The sequence below is a fragment of the Chanos chanos genome, chromosome 2, assembly GCF_902362185.1.
Source record: "Chanos chanos chromosome 2, fChaCha1.1, whole genome shotgun sequence".
Lineage (NCBI taxonomy): Eukaryota > Metazoa > Chordata > Actinopteri > Gonorynchiformes > Chanidae > Chanos > Chanos chanos.
Genome location: NC_044496.1, coordinates 47,902,421 through 47,924,135, shown reverse-complemented (window position 1 = coordinate 47,924,135; position 21,715 = coordinate 47,902,421). Strand labels below are relative to the sequence as shown.

The 21,715-nt window shown below is 40.0% G+C and overlaps 2 protein-coding genes and 1 non-coding gene across 3 annotated transcripts in view; 1 reads left to right on the top strand and 2 right to left on the bottom strand.

The window, feature by feature from the left end:
- LOC115804981 (aryl-hydrocarbon-interacting protein-like 1) overlaps positions 1 to 1,920 on the bottom strand; it is a 7,058-nt gene extending 5,138 nt beyond the window's left edge. Inside the window, exons 1-3 of the mRNA XM_030765468.1 lie at positions 1,825 to 1,920; positions 613 to 792; positions 36 to 224 (exon numbers count right to left, since the gene is read on the bottom strand). Coding sequence (XP_030621328.1) covers positions 36 to 224; positions 613 to 792; positions 1,825 to 1,920 — 465 coding nt within the window. The remainder of the gene's footprint in view (positions 1 to 35; positions 225 to 612; positions 793 to 1,824) is intronic.
- Positions 1,921 to 2,535: 615 nt separating this feature from the next.
- On the bottom strand, positions 2,536 to 13,964 carry taf7 (TAF7 RNA polymerase II, TATA box binding protein (TBP)-associated factor). Its single transcript, XM_030765937.1, has 13 exons — positions 13,926 to 13,964; positions 13,619 to 13,679; positions 13,358 to 13,434; positions 12,871 to 12,949; positions 10,364 to 10,497; positions 7,175 to 7,298; positions 6,755 to 6,813; positions 6,145 to 6,217; positions 5,487 to 5,600; positions 5,014 to 5,208; positions 3,974 to 4,086; positions 3,119 to 3,178; positions 2,536 to 2,812 (listed from the first exon to the last, which is right to left on the bottom strand). Exons 2-13 carry the CDS (start codon positions 13,656 to 13,658, stop codon positions 2,768 to 2,770), a joined length of 1,113 nt encoding a protein of 370 aa, XP_030621797.1. The 5' UTR covers positions 13,659 to 13,679; positions 13,926 to 13,964; the 3' UTR covers positions 2,536 to 2,767.
- Positions 13,965 to 15,752: 1,788 nt separating this feature from the next.
- Positions 15,753 to 15,824, top strand: trnae-uuc (transfer RNA glutamic acid (anticodon UUC)). The gene has a single exon. It is a non-coding gene; the product is annotated as a tRNA-Glu (tRNA).
- Positions 15,825 to 21,715: the final 5,891 nt, after the last annotated feature.

Genomic DNA, 21,715 nt, shown 5'->3' with positions numbered 1-21,715 from the left:
ATGTATGTTTGTATGTATGTACATTCCTGTCTTACCGAGATTAGCTCCATAATAAAGATTAGAGGCTGCGGTTCTCTCATAAGCTCATCAAGTTCAGGGAAACCTGTGGAGTGGTAATGGAACATGTTCCCCATCCCACACATGTGTTTCTGCCCCTCCAGAGGGTCTTTCCCTTGAGCTGCCAGCCTCATTCCTTTAGACACGATGGGGTACAAGCCTGTGTGCTGAACAAATAAACACAAACAAACAACCTTTTGCTTGGCACATAGAATGAAGCCAGGTCAAGAATTCTTATGTAACTCACTTCAGTTGGCACAAGCAAACCAACCAGCTGCAATCTATAGCTTCATTTTGGTTCTTTTCTTTTGCTGTGAAGAAATGGTGGAAGAACAAAACAAATGCACTGAAAAGACATTTTGTGCTTTTTAATAGATAGCGTGGGAGGCCACAAGAGGTTATTTCGTATGCATAAAAATTACCAGCAAGGCCTCCTCTATCCTTGACTGAACACTAATTAAGATCCAAATTAGGTTTTCAGTGTTTTCACACTTACAGAAACCAGCTGGATAAGAGGAGAAAAAGAATTTGAGATTAGATTTAATGTGAACTCACAATATCATCGCACCAGAACTCGGCCACCTCACCGATCCTCATTGATGTCAGCAGAACCTCCCACACCTCCATTTTAAACATTTTCCCTACGAAAATCTCGGTGGGCCTCTTGTTTTTGCGGCTGTCATCAATCACTGTTCGCTCAAAGTTGTCCTTCAGAGTTTGGAAATGGAACACCAGCTATGTGGGGAGGAGAATGAGAGACACAGAGAGAGAGAGAGAGAGAGAGAGAGAGAGAGAAACAGAGAGACAGAGGGAGAGAGAGAGAGAAACTGAGGAAATAAGTTCTCGAGTTTTGTATTCCCTTCCCATCCCAACACTTACAAACAGAATTCGTGCATTCTTGTATGCATGAGTGTCGGTGTGTGATTTTGAGGATGTTGTCATCTCGACACCTCTTCCTCTTTTCTAAACGAGACGTCTCTCTCTCTCTCTCTCTCTCTCTCTCTCTCTAGCTCTTCCCTCTCTCCCATCTGTGTACAATGTTATTTCTGGCTCAACTCTGCCTCCACTGAAATGACTCATTGTAATGTGTTGTCCATTTGAACTGTTGGGAGATGGAAGCACAGCGACAGAATGAGAGCAACGCGGAGCACAGCTGGTGAATGGAGAAATTAATGCTGGCATTTTCCTGGAAAATGTTTGTCATCAGCCTCAGGCTTTCTGCCATATGGCCTGGACATCAGTGGTGGAAAAAGCCACCTAGTGCAGATCACCGCTTAGCTCCCAACACCACGACAAGACATGCCGCCGGCGTGCCAAAGCCGGAACGTGCCAGGATTCTGCGCCGGCTCTTTGCAGCGGCCCAAATGATCCCTAATGCAGAACTGGGTTTGGACAGCCTGTTTTATCACCAATAAAAAACCTTCTACGAGCGGTAATCGATGGACATTGTAGGATCTGTACTGATCCAAAACAAAGCGCACATAAAATATTTACTACCGCTGATTTGAAGACTGTCTTTCCCGCCTTTAGTCTCCAGTTGTAACAGGATGAAGGTCTACTGAGTTCCGGTTGACTCAGTTCATATTTAAATTCAATCTTTTTTTTCCTTAGGCAGAAGATTTTTCCTGTTGTTGTCAATTTAACTAAATCATTTTTACCAGCTGTAATTTCAACAAAAGAACTCTGATTTAAGGATCCAAACTGAGAAGTAGAAAATGGAACAGAATTCAAAGGCTGTGCGTCACTCTCCCTAACGCTGTGTCCTACCTTCGTTCCTGGAGGGAAGTGGGGCATGGGACCCTGGCCTCCGTGCAAGATTTTCTTCTTTACACCGGGATGGTTGAGCAGATACGTCTCCTCCATTTTCTGTCTCTTTTTAAGACTCTGGAACTGTTTCTCTGTGATCAGTTACCACAGCGTGTAAATGTCTACGCTTGAGTGTCTTAGCGAGGTGTGGTTTGATTGTACGTTTTGTCCACTCTGTTAATTAGCACAATGAAGGCTAGCTAACATCCTTGTGTTGGGAACAGCCTGTCTGGTCTTTGACAGATGGTTGGATTAACAGGTAGAGAATGGCCACTTTAATCTTGCTTTGGCTAATCCTTCAACCCCTCCCTACATCTTCTGTATAATCCCTGAAAGACATGAAGAGGCGGAGGACCAGAGACCAGTACTCAGAATACAGAAGGCTAAGATCATTCTAGAAGTGTTGAAACATCTAGAATGTGGTGAGATTAGGCATTGGGGACTTGACTGAAAGCAGTGAAAGTATAATAAGGTCTGAAGTCTGCTGTTAAAGTGTGTTTGTATATGTGTATGTGAGAACTGCAATGGTACTGCCAACAGCAAAACATTGTATTGAGGGCAACATAAGACATGAGAATTCATTTCAACTTCAAGAGTGTATTTATTAAAAAAATGTTGCAATGATGAATGAAAGTAACTTCCTATAACTAAATCCCAAGTAATATTCAGAAATTACACTGCCAACCCCACAAACACATAGGTACATAATACAAGTTACAGTCACCTGTACCTGATACCTTACAAATATATACTCCATGTACTGCATATTCAGGAGCCACATAGCAATTTATCACATTCTCCATGTTCATTTTCACTGTGAACAGTACAATGAGTTGTCCTCCTCCGACATCTCCAGTGTTATTAGCTGCTTATCCAAGTCAGACATAGTGCTGCCCCCTGGTGGTCATTTCTCTATCAGCGAGTCCAGCTGCTCTTGCAGGGAGGCCAGCTGCTCAAGCAAGAAAGGAAAGAAGATTGATGACTTGTTCCACGGGCGGAATTGAGGGCTAACTGGATGAAGATTAACAACACTATTCTTGCTTTTTTTTTTTTTTTAGTTCATTTGTTAGTAAAAACAGACTCAGGACGTTTAGGTATGTGGAAATGAAGCATAACTAAATAAGCTGACGACTAAGAAACTTTACTCTGGGATTTTAAGTGAAAGAATATAAATAAACTAAGCAATAAGAGTGGATGTTTAATGTGCAGAAGGGTTCCATAAGAAATGGCCCACTGGGCTTGTGTTTGGCCCTACCTGCTCCATCTGTCGCTCCTCGTCATGGATTATATCATTCAGCAGTGCCTGAAAGCGATTCTGTGAGTGTGAGAGAGTGAGATAGAGAGCGGGAGAGAGGGAAAGAGGGAGAGAGAGAGAGAGAGAGAGAGAGAGAAAGGAGATTCACGCATTCAGATGTTAGTTTTGATGCTGGGCGTTTGCGACAGGCTTGGCTTATTGCACTCGTATCTGTTTGATCTGTGCTAAGAGCCAGTGAGGATTCAGTTCATGCGATCCTGACCTTTTCCTTGTCTGCTGGGATTATTATGGCAGAGCACTGATTCAGTTTCAACTCTAAACAAGTCAAGGCCGAGCCAATGCTGTTAAAATGCATGTCTGACAATGTTTCATACGCTCTACATATTCCTGAAGGAGCTGTTGACGGACCAATGAATTTTTATGCTTTTTTGTGAGATGCGCAGTAAGGGCTGATGGCTAAAATGTGACATTTATGTACTTTTTTTTTTCTTTTGTAAAGATGGCTCAAAAGATGCCCCCAGTGGAGGTTTTGTGAGTTTTATAGGCCGTTATTCGAAAATGTTCCACATTACATGAGATATCTTTCAAAGACTGCTTGTGTATGAGTTTGAGCCTCATAGTGCAAAGGTATGTGTGAGAATAATAAGTGGGCTCCTTTGTGTGTGTGTGTGCGCGTGTGTTTGCATGTCTGAGTGTGTGTAGGAAAGTGTGCACATGCCTCTGTGTGAGTGTACGTGGGTGTGTGTGTGTGTAGGAGAGTATGCCTATTCCTCTGTGAGTACGACTGTGTGTGTGTGTGTGTGTGTGTGTGTGTGTGTGTGTGTGTGTGTGTGTGTGTGTGTGTGTGAACCTTACCTTTAGGGCTTGGTTCTCCACTTTCATGATGAGGTCCTCTTGCTGTTTTTTGCGGGCTCGCGTCTCCTGTAGCCTGGCTTTGACATTGTTGATCTGCACCTGATACTCCATTGCTAGAGATCGATAGAACAGTTTAGCTGGCAGCTTCACCCTGAGCCTTCAGCCTAATCCAGAGCAATGCTTATTACACCTGTCTCTCTCTCTCTCTCTCTCTCTCACACACACACACACGCACAGGCCCCTGGCTTCACCAAACCTCACCTAGTAGCTCAGGAGTTGCACACAGATTCCCATTCTAAAGCCCAGAGCACTAAGAGTATAGATATCAGATTCCAAACTGGAAAATGCAGTGCTGCTCCACTCCAGAAGACAGATGGGTTTCCATTCGGATCATTACCTCACACATTTATATTCAACATATTTACTCTACAGTGACAAGGCATTTCTTCCTGTATCCCTATCTCTGTCTTTTTTTTTTTTTTTTTTTAACACTTAATTTGGATGTGAAATCAATCTTTTATTCCAAACACATTCCAAACCCCAGGCTGACTCATTTCTGCTGTGCAATATTAGTTTTCATGAGGCGGGAAGACATTAAATTCCAGCTCGGAGCCGTCTGTTTCGGTGCCATATTGAGGGCTGTGTATGGAGTGGTGACAGTGGATGTGTTGGACAGTATTCACTCCGTATGTGTGGGCGGGCTATTCTATTAGGTCGGGCCTGTAAGACATCCATCCTGCAAACATCAGCCAGTCCCTCAGACAAACACTCACACTGAGCAATTAGGTTTCATCTGTTTCACCTGCTTCTTTTAAACAGCACTCCAATGACTGTGCTATAAATGAAAACAGAAAAAGTGGCACACCATTTGCAGTTATGAATTACTCGGTGCTCATAAGAGTTGCCATTTGATTATACTGAAAGTAACTGAGTCATTTGCAAACAAATAGAATGCCTTTTGAATCTCTCTCTCGACGTCGGTACTCTCCCTGCGTGATGACTAAAACACATCCGTCCCTGTTCTCCACGGCTTCTCTTACCGATCTGGTTGTTCCTGTCGTTCTCGTCCCTGGTTCCGTCAGACTCGTTCAGGTTGTCCTGGAGCTGCCTCACCAGGTCGTCCTCTGTGTCCATAATGTTGAGATCTTCATCCTCCTGACGGTCTCCCTCATCCTCCTCCTCCTCGCTGCTGCTGCTGATGTCATTGAAGATCTCCCTGAGCTCGTCATGCGGGCCTGAGACGCAAAGGGAGGAAAGAAAGAGCACAGGAGAGAGATAAAGAAATCAAAAGGAGAAGGGAGAAAGAGAAGAACAAAGGGAAAGAGAGAGAGGATTAGACGGATTAAGGGAGAGAGTGGAGCTGAGGAAACGCAATGTAATTCTAAGTTTGAGCAACCTGGTTCATTGCACTGCATGGTAATGTTTTCGCTCGTGATAGGAAAAGCTACGGGCATAGAGCTGAAAAAAAGGTTTGTCTTTGAGAGCTTGTTTGTGGACGCTGTTACTGATTTACCTGAAGAGCCGTGGCCCGTTTTGTGTCCGGACGTTCCAGGTGATGAGTCCAGGTTGGCCAGAGAGCCATTATTATCTGCTTCTTTAGTTTCATCTTCAGCAATCACCTCCCATCCTGGCGCTCAGGTTAAGGTCAATATGTAACCAATGTCCTTACTTCTCCACTTCTCACCTTGTATGGCGTAGAACTCACCGTTTTTAATAACACTGTATCCAAAAGCAATTTTACCTCAGAGCTCTCATAGCGACCATCTGCCAACAATTCAATACATGTTCAATATCACAGCACTATGGATGAATTCAAATGCTCAAATTTATGAACAACGTCTAGACTCAGACAACTCTGAATCTATTCTGCCCGTATCGTTTTGTAGATTACACTGCCATCTGGTGGTAGAAAGGTGAGAGTGACATTTCTAATATCTTCAAGTATTTCACATGAGTGAACAGTAATAGAACATATATCGCTACCATCACACTGTTGGCATCAAGGCACATCATGGTGTTCAGCAGTCCATCCACACTTCCTTAAACATCCTCTGGCCATGAAACAGGGGAAATTTACATTACATGACATGTCTGTCAGAAGAGATGGACAGATAGAGAGAGGGGGAGAAATGAAGGGAAGGAAAGAAAGACTGGATGATCTAAAAGGATACGGACACTCACAGCCTCTGCGTCAGTGCTTAGGAGTCTCTTCACTTCTTTCTCCACATCGGGAGACTCGATATACTGCAGGAGAAATCAGGTTAGGCTGCGGCCCGAGGGAAATCGTTCCCATAAACACACGCACATGCACAAAGCCACGCCGTCTCTCACACCAACACACACACACACCAACACACACACACACTCATACACACACAGAGCTAAAGGAGGCCCGGCTGGCAGTGTGCCAAAAAACACATTAGAGATTAAAAGAGAAGGCTAAATCAATATCTCGCTGTATCTCCTTGCAGATTTATTCAACAAACAAAATAAAGAGGTTTTTTTTTTCTGCCTGTCACTGCTGTCAAAGCACCTGTCAAATTGTCCTCTTATATACCTGACACGCAAATGAAGACCAAAAGCTTTATTTTTATGCAAATCAAAGATTTGCCTTTAATTTGTTTTTCTGCTTTTTTTTTTTTTTTCAAAATTGTTGTCTGAACAAGGCCAAGGAAAGACTCGAGCATTAAACGCTAGAGATGACAAGGGTGAGAGGGCTGGAGGTGAAGTTATATCAGGTGAGATACTAGAAAATATATATATTGATATATATTGAGTTACCTTCTTCTTTGCTGTCTTCCTGAATCTTCTCTTTCGCGTGTTCTTTAGAGGGCAAGTGACTGTAGAACAAATCATAATCTGATGTCAAATGATTTTAATCACTAACAGCAAAAAAAAAAAAAAAAAAAAATCAGCATCACTGGTCTCATATGCTAAACTGTTTTCATAGCAACTACAGGACTTTTATCACAAGATACAGGAGAATAAATAAAAATGAAAAGAGGACAGCATTTGCCTTGTCGATGAAGCGGTATAATCCCACATGGAATTACTGAAAACTTTGGTTTCTGATGCCATGGTCCGTTTCTTTAGAATCCCACAGTATCAGTTTTTTGTTTTTTTTTTTGGAGGGGAGGGTTTGGGTTTTTTGAGTGGGGAGGGTTTTTTTTTTTTTGCACAGTATGAGAACGTGAGACTTACTGCCATGGTTCCACACAAACTTCTTGTCTTTGTCTTTGTCCTTCTTCTTGCTTTTACCATCTGTGGTACCAGTGGGCTCTTCTAGAGGAGGGTATAAATCTCCATCCACAGTGCAAACAAGCATCTGGCCCCCGAGAAACAAAACAAAATAATTTATCAAACAGAAGACCTGGGCTGGCTGGCACTACCTGGTAGTAGTAGTACTAATACTTTGACACTTCCTACACTTTTTAAAGGTAGGCTTTTTCACTGGCACTCACCCAACCAATTAAGAAGCAATTTTCTGCAGTATAAGCACAAAATCCCATGATGCAACAGAAGCTTAAAGTTAGACATGGCTGTTCAGAGCTGCCGAAGTACAACACTTGGGAATTACGACTTTACAAACCATGAGCTAAACTATTCCATCATATCATGATTATTAATTTTATTTAAAACAAATATAAATGACCAATTTATTTAAACAATAATGAATAAGGAGGTCTAAACATAATTCATACAATTCTGAAAAATAGAAAAGGCGGGAACTGGTAAACACTCGGGCCTGGATGCTCACATGCCATAGAAGTGTTTCAAATAAAACAGCTCAACAGAGAACTATATCTCTCCTACCGACTGACTAGCTCAGCCGATCGTTTGACAATTCACTCATACCTGACAAACCATCGGAGTGAGAGACTGGATGTGAGGGAACGCATTGCTGCTTAGAAAACACTGTCATTTGGGCCCATCATAGAAATCTGGTTTGGTTTTTGAATATCTGACCTTTAACAAATAACAGAAAACTATATTTCTAAATTTCTAAGCTATCTTTGCAGGCTGTATCAGCACACGAGGACTGCTGAGCAAAGTAATGTGCGTAATATATTTTACCGCTTGCCGGCACTACTCTCCAGTATATTTTACCCCATGACTCAGTCTTATCTGACAGGTTTAGAAAACTGTGCCATCTTTTGTATAGTTATGAACTTTGTTCCCAAACAAATATATGTATGGGTCATTCCATGTCAAATCAGATAAAGTTGTTGCAGCTCCGTCTCAGATTTTGTTCAAACCTTGTCTATATCATGAATGGGTCCTAAAACCAAGGCCTGTAAAATATTTCTGTTCAAATCCTATGTTTTCATTTTTTTTTCAGCCCTTGATATTATTTTGTTTTTATAGCCTCAAAAATGCCTTATCTGAGAAGCCATGTTTGGGCATTGCTATCTTGATAAGTATCCTGAAATTGTTCCTGGCCTCACTAAACTTTGTTAGATGGAAGACAAACATGTTTTCTGTATGCAAAAACCATTAAAAGCCTGTACTGCATGCCGTTTTATGAAGATATTATGAATAAAACGAGGCATGGTAACATTTTTAGGTCATTTTCATGGGACCAAAATGGAATGTTGGGTAGCTAGTAGGAACATAAAAATGTGCATGGACATTGCTTGATTTATGGTTATTAAGGGTACAAAGTGCGAATGCCCTTCTGTTTTTCCTTCATACAAACACACAGATTTGAGAGATATTTACCTATGGCAGAAAAGCATCCATTTCAGGATTACATTAACATAAGCATGTTTTCAGTATGTTCACTGGAATAGAGAGCATTTGAGATGGGAACTGTGTCTCTGGCAAGGCCCTGGATATTGGAAAAGAGTGAAATATTTTGATAAAACTGGTGTAAGGAGGAATATGTGATACCCTAACTGGCCCTCTCATGTGAAGAGCACTTTCTAGCCACCAGTCAGTAAATAATGGAACATAGGAATTCCACTTATCAAGAAAACACCAAGCATGTACTCAGTTCATTGCTGTTGTTCAAGTTATATGGTTAAAGGATAATAATTTTCATCACATGTAATTTCTAGAACATAATTTGCTACATCTGCGATGGACTGGCTACCTGTCCAGGGTGTTTCCCCACCTTTTGCCCAATGTGCACTGGGATAGGCTGCAGCACCCCCCGAGACCCTAATTAGGATAAGCGGCTTAGAATATGAATGAATGAATGAATATGCTACATTGCACATAATTTTCATGTAAGTTATTTGATTTTTTTTTTTTTACTGAGTATCTTATTCTTTTTTAAATATGGGATATAAAGTTTAACCACTCCATTGAATAAAACATCTATCAGAGTTAATGCTTTTTTCTGTAATGAAGCCCAGATAGTAAAGAATATACTTTGCATTAATGACCTATAGTAAAATGAGCCTACAGAAAACGTGTATTTCTTTACTACAATCAACATTTCAGAGGCTGAGACACATGTAAGTACACATAATAAGGGAAGACCCTGCTTCTTCACTATGGATGTTTTTTTCCCAAAGGTAAAACAACACCTTTAACTATGTGTATTTATCTACGAAGGGAACATGGAAGGACGTTGGCAATTTGTAGACTAAAGGACCATACATTAAGCTATTTCCACATATATTTGCATGTTCCTACTAGCTACCCCATATTCCATTCTGGTACTATGTAAATGACTGAAAAGGTTACCATGCCTTGTTTTATTCTTAATAGCTTCATGTCCATTAGTGTTAGAGACCTCAAATTCTGGCACAAAATTAATAAAAGATTGTATTTGCTGTAAAAATAAGGAAACATTCCATATGGGTGCAAAAAAATGGGTTAATAATACCCTCAGTATCTCTCTCGTTTAGGAATTTTGCACTTTTTTCCAAATCTAGGGCCTTATAGAAAATCAACAAGCATGCAGTACTTTTAATAGTTCAGTCATACCGAGAACATGTTTGTCTTCCATCCTACAAAGTTTGGTGAGGCTAGGAACAATACTTGTCAAGATATTAATGCCCAAACATGGCCTCCCAGATAAGAGTGTAAAAATGAAAAAATATCAAGGGCCAAAAAAAATATAAAAAGATTGGAATTGAACAAAAATATTTAACAGGCCTTAGTTTTGGGACCCAAACATTATACAGACAAACTCTGAACAAAATCTGAGACGGTGCTGCAACCACTTTCCTGGATTCTGTCTGATTTGACACAGAAAATGACCCATACATATACATACATATATACATACATACATACATACATATATATATATATGTGTGTGTGTGTGTGTGTGTGTGTATTGGCATTGTATCACAATCACTGAGAATTCAGGAAATATCTTCTATAATTATAAACCCACACTGTCTAGCCCAGCTGTGTGTTTGAATGACCAGGCACTACCTGACACACATCAGCCGTCTTGTAGAAGGTCTTCTTGTCGACGGTTTTCTGAGACTCCAGGATGCATGGCAAATCCACTAATTTACAGGCCAGCGGGACACGGTCCACCCTTACGATACCATGGCGACCATCAGCTTCAAGCAGAGCAAGTGAAAAACAGTCATCAGATTCATGATTGAACATCATTCCCTGGGTATTGTCTAAAGTGATGGAAGTATATTTAGAATGTACACACATTCTAAATGTCAGCAAAGGAAGTCCAAACATGAAGAGAATGTGAGAGAATTGCAGATCACATAGAAATCAAGTGGACCAGGACCATATAATTACACTGGGCCAGTTTGCCAAAAAGAGCTCAATATTTTCACTGCAAGTAACAATTCCAGTCATTACAAAGCAGTTCTATTCCACCTAAGACAAACAGACTGGAACAGTCAAACCACTGAATTTTGATTCCTGATGCTACTCTGGTCCCAGGAGTCAAACACATAATCTGTTTCCTCTCGAGATTGCTGTTAATATGTTGTTTGTTGTTCTGTTTTGCTTGATTAATCATCAGAGGAGAGGGCACAGATCACAATAAACACCGCAGTGCTCTATTCTACATCCAATCTTGTTTCAGGGCAAATCCATCTGAAACCTTTAGGGACAAAGCAAGCAAATCACCAGGAAATCTCAAACTGCAAGTGGTATGAGCTCCCGAGAATTAAGAGCAACAGATAAGCATGCCTTTCTCCCTACATCCACTATCTTGATGGACAGTAAAATAAGCCTTTGTTCTTGGACATAGCAGTTTTCCTTATAACAGGTAGGGAAGGTGACACAAATAAAGAGTATAGTGCATTGCAATGTGTTTTGGTAATCAACACAGGTCTTCTGCATTTTGTGAACTTAGGGTGGTGAAATGGTGAGGGTCAAACATTTAATTACCTGATACTGATCTCAGCTCTTAAATGCACTACATACAGTATATTTGAATGACTAATGCAACATGGAACAATATATTATGAATGCCTAACACATTTCATGTTGTGGAAATTCAACAGCTCTTCCCTCCTCTTTGCTGAGCACTAGAGCTGATTTGATTAAACGATGTTTCTGACTCAAGCTACCAATACGAGCCTGAGTCTTGTATCTACTGGCCAATTAAATACAGATACCTGAGATTGAAAACATTAGTTCTTTAAAAAACTGTTCATGACATGTTACTGGCAGTCTCTTGTGTTACTGCATGAAGACCTATGTTCCAAACGGGTGGTTCATATAGTCCAGAAAAGAAATCTGGATATTTTCAAGCATTCTGGTGATATTTACGTTCATGATGATAATCCCAATTTTGGCCTACAGTGCATGGAAGAAGATGATTTATGGGTTAAAAGCTCACATCTTCCTCCGTATATCTTTGGTGATTCAGGGTTAACAAAAGTCGTACTGCATTAGGAAACGAGCAGCTACGTCGTATGTGTAATATGTATGTGAACAAATTAACATGAAAAATATGAAGAACACACATGTGACATTGGTCTTAGTATAAGGTGTGAATGTCACAGTGCAGATGCGAGAAAAGACAAGTCAGTAGAATTTGCACCACATAATGTGACGACTGTCTGGAGTTTGAAGTACTGGCTATTGCTTGACTAAAATCTGTAGTTTCCTGTTGCTGCCTTTAAAATTCAGGAAGATAACTGGTTCTCACAGAGAGAACCAAACTTATAATTAGAACCTCAGATGTGATTAATTTGTTAATGCAATGAACTAGACACTCCTGTGGCAACTGAATTAAAATGAAGTAAGAGTGCTCATTATTATCAACAAGGCTTTTCATTACTGATTACACAAAATGACGAATGCGTTAATTAAGGGGAAAATACCAATTCTAAATTAAATCCTATTATTTTTTTTTCCTTCATTGTATGCTTTCAGTGTTATTTATTAGCTGATTATTTTAATTTGTACTTTTACGGTTTACCTTGTCTCATCAGAGGATGGAGAAAGACAGGATTTGATGAAAAATGTCATTTGAAAAGTCAGTTTTTGTTCTCAGCCACTGCTTTATTGCTTCGATTGATACCGACATTGTAGCGACGGCGCAATCAGTAATGCCTTTTGAAACATTGTGGAAATACCACTGCAAATGGCAACCTATGTCCAAGACCTAGTTGAAGAGCCATTTAACGAAGGAACAGGAAGACACCCGTTAGTTTGGAAATCTTTAGGTATAAGATGAGACTGTTGGAAATTTTTAGGTATGTGACTCTTTTACCATTCCAATTTTGTGAATGTCTCCAAGTGTAAAAGAGGCTAGAAATAAGACTGGAACAGAATTTGTCTCTCTCATCAGAGAGAACCACTGTACGAATAAAATGTTCTTTCAGTACTCTTAGAAAACAGATCATCCACCAAGCAAATGATAATCCGAACGCATTTTTAAGACCTGCAGTGTAATAAAACGGCTGAAAACTGAAGTATCCATGATCAGAAATGACATTTAAAGTTTGAGGACTTACCGTGTAGCTCTATAGTGAGTCTGTCTTTAAGATTCATACTGCTGGACTGGGCAATCCGTCTGACTGTGGAGGCATATTCCTAAAGCAAAGAGTGCTGTCTTATTACTAGGACTAAAACACATTTTTAAACAACAGACTACCTTGGAGTGCTGCCATGAAACAATCTCATATCTGAGAATGAGAGTTATCAAAGAAGATGAGACATCTACCCATTCCAACCTGACCTCACGCTCAGTATGTCTGCATCTTATGAAAACAGTACCACATCTATAGAAAGTTATGCATGCCACACTGAGACTTGTAAGTAACAAACATTAAGTGAAATGCTTGAAGCCCCTTTCTAAGTCAAGCACTACAACTGGTCTTTGTCTACACTGCTTTGTGAATGTACATTCTCTTTTACTCCTTGTCCCAGACACTAGCTTTGGATCTATAGTGTGTGATGATTACACTAAAAACACTGGAAGATTAATAAATGATTGCTTACTGGAGGAAGGCGCAAAATGAACTGACTCTCCAACTCATGAGGAGCATCTTCTTTATTTTTAGACCCCACTTTACCCACTGCAAAGAAACAAAAAAAGTCCAGTCATACTCCAAGAAATGCTAAAAGCTTGATCATTGTTAATTTATTGTACTATAATACCAGCTCAAATAAGAAATTATTTGGAATAGGGAAAAAAACAAAACAAACAAACAAACAAAAAACAAACATAAACCTAAATATAAACTGAAAACGAAACGCAACCTTTGGTTTTAGAAGTCATCTTGGTCTTCTTATTCTGCATACGACGTCTGTCAGCTTACTCCTGAAACGAGAGAATGTTATTCTATCTACAAACTGAATCTAGAACTGATCTGTATTCGTCGTTAATCTGTCTGCTTTTCTGTTAGACAGTAAGCTAGCATGCTAAAACGTAATTAACCGGCGCGGCAGACGACATTTAATATACAAACATTTGGACATCTCCTGCGATCACATGAAGATTACGTGCACAAATAATCAAAAAATAGTATATAGATAGGTGAAACTAAAAATCACGAAATGAACTTACTGATCTCAGAACACAATATACCCCAAACAGCTAGCTAAGGAAATAATTCCTTTCTTCTGTTCTTCGAGCTAAAAATAAATTAGAATAGTTCTACTACAGTCTGCCATCTACTGGTAGGGAGGTGTGCGCTATCGGTAACCATTTCTTGATCGAAGGCGTTTCGAATAGCATAATCCATTGGTCATACAGGACATTTAAAGCTACAGTTGTATGTTATACGTTTCTCTGGATACGGGCGACTGCTGTTTGAATATATGGGAATATTATTATATGTAATTTTTGATTTCAGAATAGTTGGTGTAAACAGGTTGTACGTTTTAAAAAAAATCACTTGGAATGAAACTGGAGGCCAGACACAAAACGGGATTAATGGGTTAGTGACGTAATTTGTGTTCAATTCGTCACGGAGGTGGCTTGCATTAACCGCAGTTTACACTTTGAGAAGCAGATACAACATTTAAGGGTATAAAACATTTTAAAGGAAATAGAACTCTAACTGTAGGCCTACACTATGTGGACATTTTTGTATCAAACTTCATATTACCTGCACAACGTTTGCATGATTTATTTGCATTTTATGTACCCCATCTTTTGAAAAATGTGTCTCAAGGCGCATTTTTTTAGGGACAGATAGACTCTATGGGCTTTATCCAACGTGTCTCTGCGGAACAGAGATTCTCACTGGATTTAATGTTTATGCATTTTAAAACATGTTCTTCTGCCTTTGGTGGAATCGCTGAATCGCTTTGTTGAGTATGAAGAGATCTCCAAGATGATTGCCGTTGTGGGTTACTCAGGGGTATCTCTTCTTGGGGATGATGCAGAGGAGTGGGTGTCCCCGTTTGCTCCCTCCTTCTTTCTTTCCCCGATATTTCCCCTGTCTCGAGATCTTTTCTCCTTTACACACACCTTTGACACGACAACGATGATCATATTACTATTAGAATGATAAAAGTGGATTTATTTGATTAGTAATTGTACATTTCAGAACGAGACATTTTTTGGTCATATTTTGGTTTTACGTGCTTGGCAGCATACGAACGTCAACTTCTTTTAACCTTCACTGACTCAGCCCTAACAAGAATGTTCGATTCAGCGAAGCCAGATAACGTCACGAAGTTCTAAATTAAGCTTGCGTCGTGATGTCATTCTCAGGTACAACATTCCAGTGTTCCGGGAACCATGAAATAGTCACCGCGTTAGAACCTAACAGTGAAGCATAATGTGACATTTGTCCCTCTCTAAAAGAATAGAGCGTTGTGAGTCACATTTAAAGCGACGTGTTTCGATTTGAGCTTAGAAAACATGCAGGTTATGTAACAGTAAAATGAAAACAACCCATCACGTCATTTCTGCACTTGTGTGAGGTGAGGGTAAACTGCATGAGATAGTCGGATGCGCTAAGCAATGCCTTTGGAAAATTGACCGAATCATTTGTTGGCCACTGTCAGACCTTAGGTTCCAAAGGAACACAAACAGGTGGACACGTTTCCGTTATATTTTTTCTTTGTAACCAAATAGCAGTAAACATATCTAATGTTTTTTGCTGTGTCTTAGTTACTTGAAAATGATATTTAATAAAGTTTTACTGATGAATTCGTAACAAAGTTATTATTTTCGGCGACAAACTGTAATGCTACGTTTTGACTAACTTGAACTAGCCTACACGAGAACCGCCGTTCCCTAAACGAACACTAGACCTGAGAGATTCTCTATTGTTTGCCGTGCAGTATGTCCCCCATCAGTTTTCTGCACAGGAGAAATAATAATAATATTAATAATAACAGCATAATAATATAAAGACAAAATCGACCCTTTCACGCAACGTCCCATATGGTCTAGCGGTTAGGATTCCTGGTTTTCACCCAGGCGGCCCGGGTTCGACTCCCGGTATGGGAATTCACATTTTCTTCAGTCTTTGTCTTCACTAAATACCAGTAAGCACTCGCCAAATGTTCATTTCAAAACAGTGTGTTTGTATAAGTCACATTAGTACAATCAAGGTATGTGACTGCCCATAAAAAAAAGAAAGAAATTAAAGGGTGCATACTGCAAAAATGGCAAACGCGTCCACTAAATGGCGCTGTACATTAGATTGCCATATCTTTTATATTTCTTTTTTTAATATTATTTTACAGCAAAGTATATTAATTTGTACATACGGCTTTTTGTAAACGGGGGGTCAATATATCATTTTTGGGTAAAAAAAAAAAAAAAAAAAAAAAAATATATATATATATATATATAAACATTTGTCGGGATTAGGCTACCTCAAGGAGGCAGTATATGTTGACTTGTGAAGTTCGCTATAAAGAAGGGGTCTTAAATTAGGGGTTCGCGAGCACCAAGGGGTTCGCGAGATTGCATCGAAGTCAGTGTCACTTAGTTAAATCTCAAGGGGGTATGGAATTAAGGAAAATAATTTGAGTTGAAGGGATTCAGCTGGTAAAACAGGTTGAGAACCCCTGCTCTAAAGGCGCTAACTGGCGAAGCGACTGCATGGGCAGCGTTTTCGAACATGAGGAAAACACCCTCATTATCTGCATATTTCCACAATCGCCTACAACACGCTGGATCCCCGAAATAATCATCATAAAGGTTCTAGTATCTTTTTGAGCTGTTCGGACTATGGGCGGGGCAGTCGAAGCTGTTATTACAAGGGACTATCTAAATTTAGATATCGTGGTTCTGGAACGCACACAGACATATGCATACCCGCACACAAACACTAAATGTATTTACATTAATGAGTTAGAGGTCCAGAGGAAAAGGGTCAAATGTTAAATATACAGCAAAATTGTTTTCAGACCTATTTGAAGAAAACTTTCAGTAGAGACAACGGTTTAGACATAGTAGCCTTAATGTGACAATCTGGCATCACAAAACGAATACAGCATTGTATTATCTGTCTATTATCACAACAGCACACCCATTTAATCGTACACTTCGAACTCCATTACTGCGTCTGTTCTTTTACTCACACCGAATCCCTGCCCCTGCATTCTAGCCAATCATTTCCAAGGGAAAATGTGACTTCAAGGAATTCCCCACACGTCGGCTTTTACTGAAAACAGTGTAACCTTATGTCAGGCACGAGAAAGTAGCGGTGCCAGCGAATATCTGGCTGACATGCACTTCAGGAAAGTGGACAAAGGATCGGAGAACCCTTGTAATTCCGCACAGAAGAAAACTGGACATCGAATGTACTTCTGGATAATGTGATGTGCCCAGGGATAGGATGTTAATGTGCTTCCAGAAACTGTAGATCTGACACTAACTACCTCATCTGAAACAAGACATCAGTATAAAGTGAAATGTTCGTGATCACAGCGTGACAGGAAAGGTAAGTTCGAATATTCAAATAGCTTAAGTCCTACGGCTGTTATTTATTATTTTTCTTTTCTTAAGAAATGTAACTGATACACCCACACGACCAGCTACCATTTCTCCCTAAATAATTAATTTGTTTTGAACATACAAAGCTCCTATCCTACTCAAAAGAGGAAAAATGAAATGAAATGAAATTGTTTCGAATCTAAATAAGATGTCTTCAAAAAGAAATCCAGTATCGTGTTCATTTCGTAATTTTAAACTTTGTGTATCTTATCTTGAACTGGTAAATACTGATTAATAGTAAGATGCTCATCTAGACAAGCTTAAACAGTGCAGCATGTCCGGCACGATGCTTTTTGGCTATGTGACATCTGATTTAATTGGTCTGTGTGAAATACTGTACTAAATTAAAGGCTGAAAAACACACACCCACACACACACACACACACACACTCACACACACTCACACACACACACACACACACACCCACACACACACACACACCCACACACACACCCACACACACACCCACACACACTCACACACACACACACACACACACACACACACACACACACACCCACACACACACACTCTGAATGGCCTTCCACTGACCCATATGACTTAGCTTCTGGTCTGAAGCACCACCAGGGCATATTTGTTAGCCACATGGGCAGCTTTATCACCTTACTATGGCTACACTTAGCTTAACTGTACTCTTAGACTGGCTCTGCCACCGTGAAGGAGAGCATGTGACCAGGACTGCTGAGGCTCTGTGAGAGTCTGTTGTATGAGAGTCGTTGGGCTTCGTGAGCATGTGGATGATCATTTATACACCACAACGGTTATCTTCATATGGTCTTAGTAGCGCAATCAACAGACAAATTTAAATTCTTTCCCTCCTGCGACTTTTTGTTCTGTCTGATTTGTTTGTAGAAGATAGGCGACCTTTACTGCTACCAAGTAATGTTGTGTTTATTTTACGGCTTTTAAAATCATATATGCCAGATTGAGTCTAATTTCCTCATGTCATTGATTCAACCTGGGCACTTTGCTTGCCAAAGTTCGCTTCAATGAAAAGCTTTCATGGCGTATCTCTCAGCTTGGCAAGATGTCACATGGATAAATCAGTATGTGTTTTGTCATTTTTATGAGGCACATTAACTTGAGCTAAGGGTCCTGGGGAGAGTTTTCTAAAAAAATTTCGTAGAAGACTTTATGCTCAACCCATCTGCTTGCTTGTCTAAACGTTTGCCAGATGTTTACATTTTTTGGGGTAGGATGCTGGCCTTTTGGGACACGCAAGCAGAAGAATCTCATTTGGCTGCAGTGGTCTCAGTCGTCTGTGCTTAAGGGAGGAGCATGATTTGGGAATACTTGTTCTCTCTGGTGATGGAAGTCTTTGGCATTTCTCTATCTAACTAGCCTATCCACAAAGGAAATCAACTGGTTCTGCAGACCCCCACCCATTACACCCCTCCCGCCCTAGAGGCCCACAGATAGCTGGAAATTTCAGTCTTCTGAAACCAATTATCCTCAATAAGAACTTCTAAATATACCCTTCAGCCGCGCGCAGTCTTCTCCCTGGCCTGGTGCATGCTAAGACTCATTTTCTGTGGAAAATATCCCTTGCTCTTTTCCCTTTAACATCTAGGGTAATTCTTCTTTGTGCCTTGACAGTCATGTGAAATGACCGTGTTCAGCCTTTGAACTGTTGTTGCCAAAGGGCTCTCTCTTTTTCAAAGCGAGGGGATTCTGACTGCTTTCCATTTAGATGTCTTTGGAATAGAATGGGAATGCATCCCTTGTCAGTTGGTCTGCAGGAAACTGGTGATTGTCTTGTGACTGTGATGTCACAATCAGCATGGAGCAGAAGTTGTTTATTATGCGTGTTAATTATACATGGATTATTCTGTACAGTTGGAATGGAAGAACAGTTCACATGACTGGAAATGATGGAATCACTGATCACTGTCACGTGACTATGATGTCATAATCACAATGGAGTAGTGGTCCAGGGAGCTGAGGGGTGAGTGGTATCCAGCGAAATTCGATGGCTGTTTGCTGTTTTCTCTATAATGCTTTGTTTCATTGTCTCGGCCTTGCAGCAATGATCCAGAAATCACCTGATATATGACTTAATGGACTACTTATTGATCTGTCTCTGCCCCTGAAGACATCTGTCTTTTTACATTAGGCATCCAAGAACTGTACTGCATCGGAATCAGCAGCAGTGAATGATGCTCTGTCAGCCACTTCCTCACACATTGCTTGGTTAAGTGTGTTGAGTGCAACGCAAACAGTACGATGCCTTTTTCAATTTAGTATTTTAACTGTAGTTTAAGACAGTATGCTGATGTAATATTTGTTTTATTTATATTTAGTTTATTCATTAAAGCCATTAAATTAAGAAACTGTTTCAGTTGTTCTGTCTTAGTGAGCTTTGTCCTGCCATCTACAGATATAGTTAGAAACCATAATGTTTTGAAAGGCTGAACAGTAATTAGTAGAGACTGTGGGTAACCACAAGGTGGTGTTGTGTATATGCAGGCATATCTCCCTTGACGTAAGCTGAACATTAGCAAGACATGCAGGTATCTTTTATCTATGCACTGTTAGCGTGGTTTGTTCTGAAGAAACTGAGATGGTTCCCATTAAGTTGAGATTTCAGAGGTTCCTCTCTGCTATGCTGTTTTGCAGCATTTCCAGTGCTAGGTATGGAGAAAGTGAAGTAAACTCTTCGCCTAACAAAGGAACTACCCGTGTACATAGCCCTCTGTATTTCCCTTTTTCTTCTGTGTGTGTGTATTTTTCGTGTCAGATGGCTGTTAAGGCAATGTGGAGGAACTGGTCAGTTGGTTCCCTCTTTTTGTGAAGGTGTGTCGACATCTATGTCTATGTCACCTGAGGTTCATTTCCTCCAGAGTTTCAGAATGCAGTTTCTGTGATCAACTGCACTGCATCCCAACTGTCAGTAAGCCATGATATCACAGAGTACAGTAATTCAATTTGCTACCCTTTCTGTTGAGGATTACACATGCCAAATGTTACCATCAGATATTCTTTTAGACCCTCTTTTTCAAAACGGATGTCCTGTACTATCCACTCATTTCCATTTCCCGCTGTGGGCTGTATATTCTCTCACTTCTGAACCATTGAAGGAGTGGCGTGTTCTTTTTTAATTTGTTCACTTACATGATGCTTTTCCCTTTTAGCAGATGTAAGTTGAAGGTTAATGTTAAGAGTTAGGATTATTTTAATGTTGTTCAATATTGTTTTTGAGATAGCCTATCAGACTGGTGAACACACCGCTTGCATTCTTTGCTAGCACAGAATGATGCTGCTTTTGTTCCAAACATCATTCATCATGCTTCAATGTTTAATCCCTTAGTCATTTGTACTTTGACTGTCAGGAGCTAGTGGCTGTATAGAGATGTATGATATTTCTTCAGTGGTTACATCTAGTAACTTGGCAAACCATCCACATTTAGGCCACGAATTAGACCACAATATTTAGGCTACAACATTTTACACAGCAGTGTTAAATGTTTATGTATTGTCTCCACACATAGACTTAAACAGCCTTCTCCTCTTGTTCACACTGAAGCACTGATCACACTAGTTGTGTTTTCTTTTTTTTAAAGGTATTGTGCAAGTGGCAATTAGAGCAACAACAAATGTTTGGGGAAACAAGTTGTCATTATGTTTGTGTTCAGTGTTTCAGAGTTCCATTTTCATTGGGCAAAACAAACTATCACAGATCTTACAGTACATCTCGGTGAGATTCCTCTTTGTTTTCGTAATGTATGAAGTGAATGCTAACAGTTTCTGAAACATGTTAAAAATAAATGCCATTAACACATTAACGCTATGCCTCTATCATGAGCAGCAGCTGTTCTCATATGGCATTCATGGTTTGTCAACAGTCAGGTTTTTTTTGCACATTGATCATTGTTCAACGCTTCACTAACTTGGAGTCCTCGTTGTCTTAACATCAGTGCGCAGCAGTTGTGTCCAATAGTGCAAAATGATTTTTTTTAAGTGAATATGGTGCTTTGAATGATCCTCTAAGGAAGAAGCACTGAGAACTCATTTAGCAGATAGCATAAACAGGCTGATGTGTGAAATTTCACAGGTATAAAAAAGCTCTGTAAGGCAACACCTCATTGAGAGCATTTAAAAGAACCACTCGGCTTCTACTTATAAGACAGTATGGGAAATGAGTGCTTGAAAAAAAAACAACAACTAGGCAGCATTTTGTAAAGGCAGTTTCACAATAATGACTTGCTCTTCCCTAAGGCCAGGTCTCTGAATTATTTAACCATACTCTATCATTAGGTATTCATTCAAGATAATGTTTTCCGAAGACCGTAGCCTCCCCATAAAAACTGATTTTTCACCAAGTTAAATCAATAACAGGTGGTTGTTGTTACCATGTCAAGCCTTAACCAGTTTT